The sequence below is a fragment of the Coregonus clupeaformis genome, chromosome 15 (genome assembly GCF_020615455.1).
Source record: "Coregonus clupeaformis isolate EN_2021a chromosome 15, ASM2061545v1, whole genome shotgun sequence".
Taxonomy (NCBI): Eukaryota; Metazoa; Chordata; class Actinopteri; order Salmoniformes; family Salmonidae; genus Coregonus; species Coregonus clupeaformis.
The window spans coordinates 61,450,051-61,465,907 of record NC_059206.1 but is presented as its reverse complement, the minus strand read 5'-3'; the positions used below and the strand labels follow the sequence as shown (position 1 = coordinate 61,465,907).

Sequence of the window (15,857 nt, the reverse complement as noted above, 5' to 3'; positions counted from 1 at the left end):
AATTTTCAGGTGTGTGTACTGTACAACAAATTCCTGTTTGTTTGGTGTGTGTGTGTGTGCCAGCGTATGCGACACAGTACAACTCTGCAGGGGAAATAGTTTGGCGCTCTCTCTCTCTAAACGGCGTGTACGCTGAAGCATTTCGCCTGTAGTGCTGTAGGGCGTGTGTGAGATATTACTCATCCAAGCAGCAGCAGCACTAGGAAGTAGAGTGATATTAGAATAAGCCATTCCTTTGTTAATTTAAATAGGTGCATGTATCATAATTTGCTGGGTTCTGTGATCGATATGTCAGGAATAGCAAAGCAAGCTCATATGTAAACAGTTCAATCCGCCTTTTTGACTGAACACCTTTTTTGGCTGTGCGTGTGTGTGCGCAGGTGTGTATGCGTGTGTGTGCGTGTGTGTGCGTGTGTGTGTGTGTGCGTGTGTGTGCGTGTGTGTGCGCGGGTGTGTGTGCGTGTGTGTGCGTGTGTGTGCGCGGGTGTGCCGTACAACCAAAAGAAGGCAGCTGCTCAAGCTCTGTTACACATTTATTTGGTCACTAGACCATTTATAGGCTTCATTTTTTCTCTCTCACTCAAAAACACACATTACAGATATTATTTTGAAATGTTTAAAGTTTCATTGTCACATGCACAAGAGTACAGTGAAAGGCCTTTCCTGCGAGCTCGTTCCCAACGATGCAGTAATCAATATCAGTAGTAATCAATATCAGTAGTACTAATATCAGTAGTAATCAATATCAGTAGTACTAATATCAGTAGTAATCAATATCAGTAGTAATCAATATCAGTAGTACTAATATCAGTAGTAATCAATATCAGTAGTACTAATATCAGTAGTATTATAAAGTAAAGTAGACCAAAAACAGGAGAAAGTAAGTCAGCTACATACAGGGACAGTTCCAGGGTCAGTAGCTACATACAGGGACAGTTCCAGGGTCAGTAGCTATATACAGGGACAGTTCCAGGGTCAGTAGCTATATACGGGGACAGTTCCAGGGTCAGTAGCTATATACAGGGACGGTTCCAAGGTCAGTAGCTATATACAGGGACAGTAGCTACAGTTGAAGTCTGAAGTTTACATACACCTTAGCCAAATACATTTAAACTCAGTTTTTCACAATTCCTGACATTTAATCCTAGTAAAAATGCCCTGTCTTAGGTCTGTTAGGATCACCACTTTATTTTAAGAATGTGTAATGTCAGAATAATAGTAGAGAGAATTATTTATTTCAGCTTTTATTTATTTCATCACATTCCTAGTGGGTCAGAAGTTGACATACACTCAGTTAGTATTTGGTAGCATTGCCTTTAAATTGTTTAACTTGGGTCAAACGTTTCGGGTAGCCTTCCACAAGCTTCCCACAATAAGTTGGGTGAATTATGGCCCATTCCTCCTGACAGAGCTGGTGTAACTGAGTCAAATTTGTAGGCCTCCTTGCTCGCACACGCTTTTTCAGTTCTGCCCACAGATGTTCTATAGGATTGAGGTCAGGGCTTTGTGATGGCCACTCCAATACCTTGACTTTGTTGTCCTTAAGCCATTTTGGAACAACTTTGGAAGTATGCTTGGGGTCGTTGTCCATTTGGAAGACCCATTTGCGACCAAGCTTTAACTTCCTGACTGATGTCTTGAGATGTTGCTTCAATATATCCACATACATTTCCTTCCTCATGATGCCATCTATTTTGTGAAGTGCACCAGTCCCTCCTGCAGCAAAGCATCCTCACAGCATGATGCTGCCACCCCCGTGCTTCATGGTTGGGATGGTGTTCTTCGGCTTGCAAGATCCCCCTTTTTCCTCCAAACATAACGATGGTCATTATGGGCAAACAGTTCTATTTTTGTTTCATCAGACCAGAGGACGTTTCTCCAAAAAGTACGATCTTTGTCCCCATGTGCAGTTGCAAACCGTAGTCTGGCTTTTTTATGGCGGTTTTGGAGCAGTGGCTTCTTCCTTGCTGAGCGGCCTTTCAGGTTATGTCGATATAGGACTCGTTTTACTGTGGATATAGATAATGTTGTACCTGTTTCCTCCAGCATCTTCACATGGTCCTTTGCTGTTGTTCTGGGATTGATTTGCACTTTTCGCACCAAAGTACGTTCATCTCTAGGAGACAGAACGCATCTCCTTCCTGAGCGGTATGACGGCTGCGTGGTCCGATGGTGTTTATACTTGCATACTATTGTTTGTACAGATGAACGTGGTACCTTCAGGCATTTGGAAATTGCTCCCAAGGATGAACCAGACTTGTGGAGGTCTACAATTCTTTTTCTGAGGTCTTGGCTGATTTCTTTTGATTTTCCCATGATGTCAAGCAAAGAGGTAGGCCTTGAAATACATCCACAGGTACACCTCCAATTGACTCAAATTATGTCAATTAGCCTGTCAGAAGCTTCTAAAGCCATGACATTTTTTTCTGGAATTTTCCAAGCTGTTTAAAGGCACCGTCAACTTAGTGTACAGTGGGGGAAAAAAGTATTTAGTCAGCCACCAATTGTGCAGGTTCTCCCACTTAAAAAGATGAGAGAGGCCTGTAATTTTCATCATAGGTACACGTCAACTATGACAGACAAATTGAGGGGAAAAAATCCAGAAAATCACATTGTAGGATTTTTAATGAATTTATTTGCAAATTATGGTGGAAAATAAGTATTTGGTCACCTACAAACAAGCAAGATTTCTGGCTCTCACAGACCTGTAACTTCTTCTTTAAGAGGTCCTCCACTCGTTACCTGTCCTCCACTCGTTACCTGTATTAATGGCACCTGTTTGAACTTGTTATCAGTATAAAAGACACCTGTCCACAACCTCAAACAGTCACACTCCAAACTCCACTATGGCCAAGACCAAAGAGCTGTCAAAGGACACCAGAAACAAAATTGTAGACCTGCACCGGGCTGGGAAGACTGAATCTGCAATAGGTAAGCAGCTTGGTTTGAAGAAATCAACTGTGGGAGCAATTATTAGGAAATGGAAGACATACAAGACCACTGATAATCTCCCTCGATCTGGGGCTCCACGCAAGATCTCACCCCGTGGGGTCAAAATGATCACAAGAACGGTGAGCAAAAATCCCAGAACCACACGGGGGGACCTAGTGAATGACCTGCAGAGAGCTGGGACCAAAGTAACAAAGCCTACCATCAGTAACACACTACGCCGCCAGGGACTCAAATCCTGCAGTGCCAGACGTGTCCCCCTACTTAAGCCAGTACATGTCCAGGCCCGTCTGAAGTTTGCTAGAGTGCATTTGGATGATCCAGAAGAGGATTGGGAGAATGTCATATGGTCAGATGAAACCAAAATAGAACTTTTTGGTAAAAACTCAACTCGTCGTGTTTGGAGGACAAAGAATGCTGAGTTGCATCCAAAGAACACCATACCTACTGTGAAGCATGGGGGTGGAAACATCATGCTTTGGGGCTGTTTTTCTGCAAAGGGACCAGGACGACTGATTCGTGCAAAGGAAAGAATTAATGGGGCCATGTATCGTGAGATTTTGGGTGAAAACCTCCTTCCATCAGCAAGGGCATTGAAGATGAAACGTGGCTGGGGCTTTCAGCATGACAATGATCCCAAACACACCGCCCGGGCAACGAAGGAGTGGCTTCGTACGAAGCATTTCAAGGTCCTGGAGTGGCCTAGCCAGTCTCCAGATCTCAACCCCATAGAAAATCTTTGGAGGGAGTTGAAAGTCCGTGTTGCCCAGCGACAGCCCCAAAACATCACTGCTCTAGAGGAGATCTGCATGGAGGAATGGGCCAAAATACCAGCAACAGTGTGTGAAAACCTTGTGAAGACTTACAGAAAACGTTTGACCTGTGTCATTGCCAACAAAGGGTATATAACAAAGTATTGAGAAACTGTTGTTATTGACCAAATACTTATTTTCCACCATAATTTGCAAATAAATTCATAAAAAATCCTACAATGTGATTTTCTGTATTTTTTTTTCTCATTTTGTCTGTCATAGTTGACGTGTACCTATGATGAAAATTACAGGCCTCTCTCATCTTTTTAAGTGGGAGAACTTGCACAATTGGTGGCTGACTAAATACTTTTTTTCCCCACTGTATGTAAACTTCTGACCCACTGGTATTGTGATACAGTGAATTATAAGTGAAAAATCTGTCTGTAAACAATTGTTGGAAAAATTACTTGTGTCATGCACGAAGTAGATGTCGTAACCGACGTGCCAAAACTATAGTTTGTTAACAAGAAATTTGTGGAGTGGTTGAAAAACAAGTTTTAATGACTCCAACCTAAGTGTATGTAAACTTCCGACTTCAACTGTTAATACAAGGACAGGTCCAGGGTCATTAGCTATATACAGGGACAGTTCCAGGGTCAGTAGCTATATACAGGGACAGTTCCAGGGTCAGTAGCTATATACAGGGACAGTTCCAGGGTCAGTAGCTATATACAGGGACAGTTCCAGGGTCAGTAGCTATATACAGGGACAGTTCCATGGTCAGTAGCTATATACAGGTCCAGGGTCAGTAGCTATATACAGGGACAGTTCCAGGGTCAGTAGCTATATACAGGGACGGTTCCAGGGTCAGTAGCTATATACAGGGACGGTTCCAGGGTCAGGCCTTCCTTTCACACGATCTGGTATCGAGGTCCTGGATGGCAGGGAGCTCGGCTCCAGTGATGTACTGGGCTGTCCACACCACTCTCTGTATAACTATGCAATCGAGGGTGGTGCAGTTGCCGTACCAAGCAGTGATGCAGCCAGTCAAGATGCTCTCAATGGTGCAGCTGTATAGCTTTTTGAGGATTTGAGGGCCCATGCCAAATCTTTTCAGCCTCCTGAGGGGGAAGAGGCGCTGTCATGCCTTCTTCACGACTGTTTGTAAGTGTGTGTGGACCATCGGGTAACGGATGGAGGGGGAGCTATAGAGGGGGAGGGGGAGGGGGGGGGGGGGGCAACATCCACTGGGCCTGGCCTGTGCTCTCCACACACATTCACATGAAATATACACACACACACGAAATACACACACATTTCCTCACACGCAGACAGCGTGGTGAAGAAGGCGCAACAGTGCCTCTTCAACGTCAGGAGGCTGAAGAAATGGGCTTGGCCCTTAAGAAAGGGAAAATGTACCTCCTTATGTTCCGATTCAGACACAAGACTGGGATCGTAATAAAACAGCGTTCTGATTTGTGGCTCTTAGAAATGTTACTTGTGCTCCTCATATGTAGGAGTGCTGCTTTAAAGTTCTCAAATGTATTCTTAGTCTTTGACTATCAAACTGTAACAAACTACCTTTATAATATGATTATAATAAAGTTTTCATTTGTATTTATGCCTCAAACACATTTTACATCGTGCCATTGCCAAGTAAAAAATATATTTTTAGATACTTTTAAATATATATACTTTAGAGGGCATTAATGTAAAAATAAATAACAGTTGCAATCTGATGGTAAAATGTTTCGCCATTTCACGGCGAAATCTCCTTTTCTATTTTTATTCGGTGGAAGATGACCCGTGCCGCTCACACTTGTGCTCACCCGAACCCCCCACTGATTCCTAAAGGAGATGGTTTTCCTTGACTCCATTGTGCTCCTCTAACAATTGGTGGGGTTCAGGTGCAGCTACCTCTTTTTACTAAGGAGACGGGACAATGTACTGCAGCTTTTAGAAATACCCTCCTTATCAAGGTCGGCTTTTCTCTGCGTAATGTGTTTTAATAACTAGAATTATATGTAGTTCAGGGTTTGGGGTTTCTCCGAATTGTGGTTTTGTGTTCTAGATCAGTGGATACAGATCTAGGCGCAGTGATTGTGAGGAATTGGGATTTTTAGATTTGTGTAATTAAATCTCTAATTTAGGTTATATTTCAAGTTATTAATGTGTTGATTAGTAATGTTTGTCAAAGTGGATTTATTCAACAAAAATAAGAAATGGGTTTAGCTCATAGTGACAGATTTGAAATCTGACATCACACATGGTGATATTCTTTTTTTCCTAGCTTCCCTGTTATGCTGTACTGTGCTGTCTAAGTTGTCCCATTGTGTCCTTGTCTTTCTCCCAGGACCCTCCTATTCTTCCTGTGGGTCAGTTCACCCAGAAGTTTGTCCACTTCATCACACAGTGGTGAGTCTCATTTTATACATTTTAGTCATTTAACAGATGCTCTTATCCACAGCGATTTACAGTTAGTGCATTCATCTTAAAATAGCTAAGTGAGACAATCCTTATCACCTCTCTCCTCCACCCTCACTCCTTTATCCTCTCTCTCTCTCCTCCACCCTCACTCCTTTATCCTCTCTCTCTCTCCTCCACCCTCACTCCTTTATCCTCTCTCTCTCTCCTCCACCCTCACTCCCTTATCCTCTCTCTCTCTCCTCCACCCTCACTCCTTTATCCTCTCTCTCTCTCCTCCACCCTCACTCCCTTATCCTCTCTCTCTCTCCTCCACCCTCACTCCTTTATCCTCTCTCTCTCCTCCACCCTCACTCCCTTATCCTCTCTCTCTCCTCCACCCTCACTCCTTATCCTCTCTCTCTCTCCTCCACCCTCACTCCTTTATCCTCTCTCTCTCTCCTCCACCCTCACTTCCTTATCCTCTCTCTCTCTCCTCCACCCTCACTCCTTTATCCTCTCTCTCTCTCCTCCACCCTCACTCCCTTATCCTCTCTCTCTCTCCTCCACCCTCACTCCCTTATCCTCTCTCTCTCCTCCACCCTCACTCCCTTATCCTCTCTCTCTCTCCTCCACCCTCACTCCCTTATCCTCTCTCTCTCTCCTCCACCCTCACTCCCTTATCCTCTCTCTCTCTCCACCCTCACTCCTTTATCCTCTCTCTCTCCCCGACCCTCACTCTCTTATCCTCTCTCTCTCCCCGACCCTCACTCTCTTTCTCTCTCTCTCTCCTCCACCCTCACTCCTTTATCCTCTCTCTCTCTCCTCCACCCTCACTCCTTTATCCTCTCTCTCTCTCCTCCACCCTCACTCCTTTATCCTCTCTCTCTCTCCTCCACCCTCACTCCTTTATCCTCTCTCTCTCTCCTCCACCCTCACTCCCTTATCCTCTCTTTCTCTCTCCTCCACCCTGACTCCCTTATCCTCTCTCTCGCTCCTCCACCCTCACTCCTTTATCCTCTCTCTCTCTCCTCCACCCTCACTCCCTTATCCTCTCTCTCTCTCCTCCACCCTCACTCCCTTATCCTCTCTCTCTCCACCCTCACTCCCTTATCCTCTCTCTCTCCTCCACCCTCACTCCCTTATCCTCTCTCTCTCCTCCACCCTCACTCCCTTATCCTCTCTCTCTCCTCCACCCTCACTCCCTTATCCTCTCTCTCTCTCCTCCACCCTCACTCCCTTATCCTCTCTCTCTCTCCTCCACCCTCACTCCCTTATCCTCTCTCTCTCTCCTCCACCCTCACTCCTTTATCCTCTCTCTCTCTCCTCCACCCTCACTCTCTTATCCTCTCTCTCTCCTCCACCCTCACTCCCTTATCCTCTCTCTCTCCTCCACCCTCACTCCTTTATCCTCTCTCTCTCTCCTCCACCCTCACTCCTTTATCCTCTCTCTCTCTCGCTCCTCCACCCTCACTCCCTTATCCTCTCTCTCTCTCTCTCTCTCCTCCACCCTCACTCCTTTATCCTCTCTCTCTCTCCCCAACCCTCACTCTCTTATCCTCTCTCTCTCCCCAACCCTCACTCTCTTTCTCTCTCTCTCTCCTCCACCCTCACTCCTTTATCCTCTCTCTCTCTCCTCCACCCTCACTCCTTTATCCTCTCTCTCTCTCACTCCTCTACCCTCACTCCTTTATCCTCTCTCTCTCTCTCTCCTCCACCCTCACTCCCTTATCCTCTCTTTCTCTCTCCTCCACCCTCACTCCCTTATCCTCTCTCTCGCTCCTCCACCCTCACTCCTTTATCCTCTCTCTCTCTCCTCCACCCTCACTCCTTTATCCTCTCTCTCTCTCGCTCCTCTACCCTCACTCCTTTATCCTCTCTCCCTCTCCTCCACCCTCACTCCCTTATCCTCTCTCTCTCTCCTCCACCCTCACTCCCTTATCCTCTCTCTCTCTCCTCCACCCTCACTCCCTTATCCTCTCTCTCTCTCCTCCACCCTCACTCGCTTATCCTCTCTCTCCTATCTCTCTCTCTCATCTCTTTCTCCATCATCTTTCCCATCAGCCTTTTGATTTGTTGGTTTCAGCTGAACAGGAAAAAAAACGAAAAACAGAAACCTAATACATCAACAAATTCAATATGTTTAAAAATGAAGTTAAACAATTGGATAGTATGCATTTAATTTGCCAAAGACAGACCGCAAAGATTTTTTTTTTATCCATTGTCTTTAGTACACTAAATGCGATCGTTCATATGAATTTAGTAGGCTGTATTTTTGAACTTGATGAATGTCATGTAGGATGTGCATTATCACTGTAGCGCCCTCCACTCTCCTGTGTTTGTTAATGGTGTTGGGTGGTAATGGGGCAGCCAGCACAGAGACAGGATAACAAGGACAGGCCATATCCCAGTATACCAGGCTCTCCAGCAGGACAAATGACCTCTCTGATTGGTTTCTCTACTGTAGCAGCACAGCACATCACAATATTTACACTGACCATGTCTCTCATGGTCTGTTGGCTCCCTGTTACCCAAATGCTCTCAAACAAACACACAAACACACACACACACACACACACAGCAGGGGGGAAGCACCCATGGTGCCGACCTACAAGCCAAAAACAGGACCATTCCAGTGTGTGTTTCTGCATGTGTATGCCCTTGTACCTGTGTCTACACACCGCCAGCTGTTGTTTACCTATCTCTACGCCTTATTTACTCAAACAGGCCAGGTCTCTGTCTCTCTTCTCCGCGCCCGCCCCAACCCTGGCACCAGGTTGGCACTGCCACCTCCCAGGCTATTCTTAGAGGTCCCTGTCCTGTCCCTGGTCCCTGCCCGCTGTGATTCATCACGCAGTAACGCGGTTAGCTCCAGACGGGCCTCTCAGGAACCACAGACTAATCCTTCACAGTCCCCTATGTAGGTCGCCCTGACAAATCTACAGTCCACATGCTCAGGACTGGCAGGGTCCTCATACAGGGTCAATGACTATTTGGGTACTTAGTGTGTGTGAGCTGGGACTGGTGGTTAGAGTGGTGGTGATGAAGATGATGATGATGATGATGGTTTTGATCGTCTTTATTATTCAAATGATAGTAGGCCAACACACACACACACACACAACATCGAGGAGACCTCTTCCATGATGAGTATGGACTGGTTGTCCGCAAATGTTGTTGTAAAATGGTACTAGCCATACCGTTTGCATAGTGTTGGGCTCATGTTGTAACAAAAGCACCATTGGGACAATCTGGCAATTATGCTTGTCAGGTTTGTCAGTAATGTCCTTGGATGCTCATTAGGAACAAATGCTCATTAGGAATTACTTATAGAAAAATGTAACTAATGAACCAAAAAATGAAATAGTCTTACCTTCAAAAAGTGATCTGTATGCTTAAACAACATTGTGATAAAACTGTGCTGTTTTCTCTGTTCAGCATGAAGAGACTCCCCAAAGAGAGACCTGCTCCCAACAACCTTATGGTGAGTTACCGTATTACAGACTATAGAAACCTCCTAACAACCTGATGATGAGTTACCGTATTACAGACTATAGAAACCTCCCAACAACCTGATGATGAGTTACCATATTACAGCCCATAAAAACCTCCTAACAACCTGATGATGAGTTACCGTATTACAGCCCATAAAAACCTCCTAACAACCTGATGATGAGTTACCGTATTACAGACTATAGAAACCTCCTAACAACCTGATGATGAGTTACCGTATTACAGACTATAGAAACCTCCTAACAACCTGATGATGAGTTACCGTATTACAGACTATAGAAACCTCCTAACAACCTGATGATGAGTTACCATATTACAGACTATAGAAACCTCCTAACAACCTGATGATGAGTTACCGTATTACAGACTATAGAAACCTCCTAACAACCTGATGATGAGTTACCGTATTACAGACTATAGAAACCTCCTAACAACCTGATGATGAGTTACCGTATTACAGACTATAGAAACCTCCTAACAACCTGATGATGAGTTACCGTATTACAGACTATAGAAACCTCCTAACAACCTGATGATGAGTTACCGTATTACAGACTATAGAAACCTCCTAACAACCTGATGATGAGTTACCGTATTACAGACTATAGAAACCTCCTAACAACCTGATGATGAGTTACCGTATTACAGACTATAGAAACCTCCTAACAACCTGATGATGAGTTACCGTATTACAGACTATAGAAACCTCCTAACAACCTGATGATGAGTTACCGTATTACAGACTATAGAAACCTCCTAACAACCTGATGATGAGTTACCGTATTACAGACTATAGAAACCTCCTAACAACCTGATGATGAGTTACCGTATTACAGCCCATAGAAACCTCCTAACAACCTGATGATGAGTTACCGTATTACAGACTATAGAAACCTCCTAACAACCTGATGAGTTACCGTATTACAGACTATAGAAACCTCCTAACAACCTGATGATGAGTTACCGTATTACAGACTATAGAAACCTCCTAACAACCTGATGATGAGTTACCGTATTACAGACTATAGAAACCTCCTAACAACCGATGATGAGTTACCGTATTACAGACTATAGAAACCTCCTAACAACCTGATGATGAGTTACCGTATTAGACTATAGAAACCTCCTAACAACCTGATGATGAGTTACCGTATTACAGACTATAGAAACCTCCTAACAACCTGATGATGAGTTACCGTATTACAGACTATAGAAACCTCCTAACAACCTGATGATGAGTTACCATATTACAGACTATAGAAACCTCCTAACAACCTGATGATGAGTTACCGTATTACAGCCCATAGAAACCTCCTAACAACCTGATGATGAGTTACCGTATTACAGACTATAGAAACCTCCTAACAACCTGATGATGAGTTACCGTATTACAGACTATAGAAACCTCCCAAGGTTATGGGACTGAACCAAAACATGACTGTAAGAAGATATCACACAGACATATCTTTCTAGACATGAGTTGAATGTCCCCTCTTCCCCCAATGAGTCTAACTGAGTCTGTCTCACTCCAAGTGGGAACTTGATGGGCTTCTCTGATCTGGCGTTAGCCCACAAGGGCACAGCAATTTGCACCAGCTGCCTTTTAAGAGCTGTGACAGGGAAGGGAGAGACTGTGGTTGTGTGTGTAGATAGACACTGTTTGTGTTTGTGTGTGTGTGTGTTTTGGGGATGGGTGTAAATGCAGAGGTGCTAACCGAGTGTGTGTGTGTGTTCTCACACAAGGAAGAGGAATTGAGAGGGGAGAAAGAGAGCTGAACACTCAGACCCATCTCTCCCTCTTTCTCGCTCTCTCGCTCTCTCTCTCTCTCTCTCTCTCTCTCTCTCTCTCTCTCTCTCTCTCTCTCTCTCTCTCTCTCTCTCTCTCTCTCTCTCTCTCTCTCTCTCTCTCTCCTCTATCCCTCTCTCTCTCTCTCCATCCCGCCCTCCCTCCCTCTCTCTCTCTCTCTCTCCATCCCGCCCTCCCTCTCTCTCTCTCTCTCGCTCTCTCTCTCTCTCTCCCTCCCTCTCTCTCCCCCTCTCCCTCCCTCTCTCCCCCTCTCCCTCCTTCCCTCCCTCCCTCCCTCCCCCCCTCTCCCTCTCCCCCCCCTCTCCCCCTCTCCCTACCTCCCTCTCCCTCCCCTCTCCCTCTCTCTCTCTCCCTCTCCCTCCCTCTCTTAGAGAATGCATTGATCTCTGCTTAGTTTAGTTCTGTCAGTTAGTTAGTTAGTTAGTAGGACATCCCATGATCATCAACACTGTAGAACTAGTATGTTAGTCGTTAGAGGAGACATCCCATAAGACAGTCAAACAGACAGTCAGACGACAACAACCAAACAGACTGTACATATCCCAGGACACCTAGCATCACTAACAGCCACTAATGCTCATACCATAAAACCCCACAGCGGGAATGACGTCAATAAAATCCAATAAAAGCCATATCAATAATCAGAGGGAGCCGCGTCCCATCCGCACCCACCATCCATGCCAAGCTGATGAGCGAGAGAGCGAGCCGATGGAGGCATAATCGTAAAGAGACACAATTTGCCGTGTCTTCCACCGGCTCTCCTGGAGGAATAAGGCCGTGAAGATAATAACTATTAGTGAACGACGGTACTTTGTAGTGGGGATTCCAGCTGTGGCGAGCTGCATTAACATACAGATAGAATGTGTATATAGACTGTTAATATGTACACGGTGGTGGGGGGTGGGGGGGGCGCGTGAGACAATCAGACCCTCGCCACAGAGGCACGCGGCCGTGACCTCATCTCGCGCCTCATCACGGAGAACGGAAATGAAGGGCCTGAGGGGAGAAGGACACAAAACAGAGGAGAGAGAGAGACACAAAACAGAGGAGAGAGAGAGAGAGAGAGAGACAGAGACTTGTTGCCGTTTTCCCAGACACAGATTAATAAAACGAGTCCTGGAATAAAAACCATTCTAATAGTGATTCTCCATTTAAAGTGCTTTTTAGTCTGATCTAGTCTTAATCTGTGTCTGGGAAACCGGCCTTCATGTTATAAGAAGTCCTAATAACGGCTTACACTGACTTTAAGTCCACAGCTGGTATGTTTCATAGCTAAGCTGAGCTAACTGGTCAACCCAGAACTACACTGGGAGACCTAACATTTATGAAAGGGAAAGAACCTGTTAAATTGACGAGTCAACAATGAAGTGTCTTACTCTGTTGTCTGTTCTCATCATGTCAGCATCAGGGTAGAGAGTCAGTCAGTCACCAGCTCATTAGGTCAACATCAGGGCAGAGAGTCAGTCAGTCACCAGCTCATTAGGTCAACATCAGGGCAGAGAGTCAGTCAGTCACCAGCTCATTAGGTCAACATCAGGGCAGAGAGTCAGTCAGTCACCAGCTCATTAGGTCAACATCAGGGCAGAGAGTCAGTCAGTCACCAGCTCATTAGGTCAACATCAGGGCAGAGAGTCAGTCAGTCAGTCACCAGCTCATTAGGTCAACATCAGGGCAGAGAGTCAGTCAGTCACCAGCTCATTAGGTCAACATCAGGGCAGAGAGTCAGTCAGTCACCAGCTCATTAGGTCAACATCAGGGCAGAGAGTCAGTCAGTCACCAGCTCATTAGGTCAACATCAGGGCAGAGAGTCAGTCAGTCAGTCACCAGCTCATTAGGTCAACATCAGGGCAGAGAGTCAGTCAGTCACCAGCTCATTAGGTCAACATCAGGGCAGAGAGTCAGTCAGTCACCAGCTCATTCGGTCAAAATCAGGGCAGAGAGTCAGTCAGTCACCAGCTCATTAGGTCAACATCAGGGCAGAGAGTCAGTCAGTCACCAGCTCATTAGGTCAACATCAGGGTAGAGAGTCAGTCAGTCACCAGCTCATTAGGTCAACATCAGGGCAGAGAGTCAGTCAGTCACCAGCTCATTCGGTCAAAATCAGGGCAGAGAGTCAGTCAGTCACCAGCTCATTAGGTCAACATCAGGGCAGAGAGTCAGTCAGTCACCAGCTCATTAGGTCAACATCAGGGTAGAGAGTCAGTCAGTCACCAGCTCATTAGGTCAACATCAGGGCAGAGAGTCAGTCAGTCACCAGCTCATCAGGTCAACATCAGGGCAGAGAGTCAGTCAGTCACCAGCTCATTCGGTCAAAATCAGGGCAGAGACTCAGTCAGTCACCAGCTCATTAGGTCAACATCAGGGCAGAGACTCAGTCAGTCACCAGTCAAGTGTGAGCTGAAGCTGAAATCAGCATGGCTATGATCATGTTTCGTGTGTGTGTCCCTCTGAATGTCCCTCTTTGGAAATAATGACAGGGTCTTCATCACGTGCATTACAACAGCTGTGTCTGTCAGGAAAGTGCCAGTGTGTTCTCCTTCCACTGATGCATCTTTCATTAGGAGGACATTACCATCGTAATATCCTATCAAGGTGTTCATAATCCAATGACATACTGGCCCAGACACTGAGGACTTTCCATTGGCTTGCTGCCAGGACCTTACCAGGGCTCCACCATGCTCTAGTCTAGTGTCGTCTGACCTGGTAGGAATACTTCTGAAATGCATCTTTCCTTCCTCCTTGCAATGAATGTATCTCTCTCTCTCTCTCTCTCTCTCTCTCTCTCTCTCTCTCTCTCTCTCTCTCTCTCTCTCTCTCTCTCTCTCTCTCTCTGTTTCTTCTGCTGTGTTTGCTCTCTCTCTCTCTCTCTCTCTCTCTCTCGTCCCGTTTCGGTCTCTCGGTCTCTCGGTCTCTCTCTCTCTCTCTCTCTCTCTCTCTCTCTCTCTCTCTCTCTCTCTCTCTCTCTCTCTCTCTCTCTCTCTCTCTCTCTCTCTCTCCCTCTCTCTCTCGTTTGTGGAAAGAGCTGTTGTAACACTGTAAGGGGCCTCTGTACTCACCCTTTCCATTTTGAGGTGTGTGTGTGTCTGGCTGACCCACTCCCCCCCACCATCCCCTTGTCTCTGATTGTGACTTGATTGACATCTCTCCTCCTCCTCTATTCCCCATCGGAGGGCCCTCATTGTCAACGAGCCTTTTAGCACCTTTGTCCCTAACGCAACCCCCCCGGGCCCCCTTCAGACCCCCCCTACCCAGTGGTGCCAGATGAGCCCCCTGGTCTGTGACAAAAGGGTCCGTGCGTGTGGTGTGTGTGGCGTGTGTGTCGAGTCTTAGACAGTCCCCAACTCCATCAAGGACCCTGACCGCCTCCTCTTGCCCCTGCAGAAACCCCCATGTAAAATGTTGAGTGTAGTAATCTGACTGTGTGTTTGGGGGGGGGCCTGTTAAGGGTGTAAAGAGGTGGAAGGGTTCAGCACTCCTGTGGTGCCCCAGAAGAGAGAAATAACTGAGATTTAAGTCCCATCCTTCACGCAGCATCACCACTGGGACCTGTGCGAGTGACAGGATTTTAAAAGGACTCCAATCTCCTCCACTTGTTTACACATTAGCAAGATGGAAGGTTTTCTCAGCGTCTCAGACATTTCTGTGTCAACACTTTAACACTGGGGCCGTTCTTATCACATTTGACCCCTAGGGCCTCACAGTGAACATAGTAAGGCTTCTTACTCAGGAAGACTACACAAAGTGAAATAGGAGAAATTAGAAAATTCTGAATTTGGGGGAGTGGGCTGTGTTTACCAGTTGACCGTAACCATGCAAACATCTCTTTTCATCTTTATATAATGCTAACTTCTTATTCATAATTCTAATTCATAAAAGCCTAATGGCAGCTTGTTCTTACTGTCTCTGTCATAGAAGGTAAACCATTCCAGGCTTGTCAGCTCATCATATTGCTGCCCGGAGAATATTCCCTGAATCTCATTTTCCTCATCATGACAAGAAAGTCACTGTTTAATAACTCCAAGCATACAAGTCAGTGTAGCCAGCTCCCTTTCAGCACAGGCTCTTGGGAGATGTGGTATTTAGCCATCTCTACGGGTGCCGTTTGGCCTATGTAACGCATCCCTCTTTTAAGTTGAATTACTTGAGTAAAAGATCATCTTATATGGAATCCATCTCTCACACACACACACACACACACACACACACACACACACACACACACTCTTAGTGGAAATACTGGAGTAAAATATCACCTCAAGGAGCCCTCCTCATATACACACACACACCTCCCTTGTCTGCCAGTCAGTTTCCTTGTGGGAGCTGGCGATTAGCATGCAAATCTGCAAAGACCTAGTTATTCTTCTGACCTTTCAACCTTTCTCTCTGTCTGTCTTCCTCTCTCTCTCTTTACCTCCCCACCCCTCTCTCACACA

The 15,857-nt window shown here is 45.8% G+C and overlaps 1 protein-coding gene across 1 annotated transcript in view; it reads left to right on the top strand.

Moving 5' to 3' along the window:
* map2k5 (mitogen-activated protein kinase kinase 5) overlaps positions 1-15,857 on the top strand; it is a 122,790-nt gene that overhangs the window by 102,384 nt on the left and 4,549 nt on the right. The window contains exons 20-21 of the mRNA XM_041882876.2: positions 6,055-6,116; positions 9,543-9,588. Of these exons, the coding sequence (XP_041738810.1) occupies positions 6,055-6,116; positions 9,543-9,588 (108 nt within the window). The remainder of the gene's footprint in view (positions 1-6,054; positions 6,117-9,542; positions 9,589-15,857) is intronic.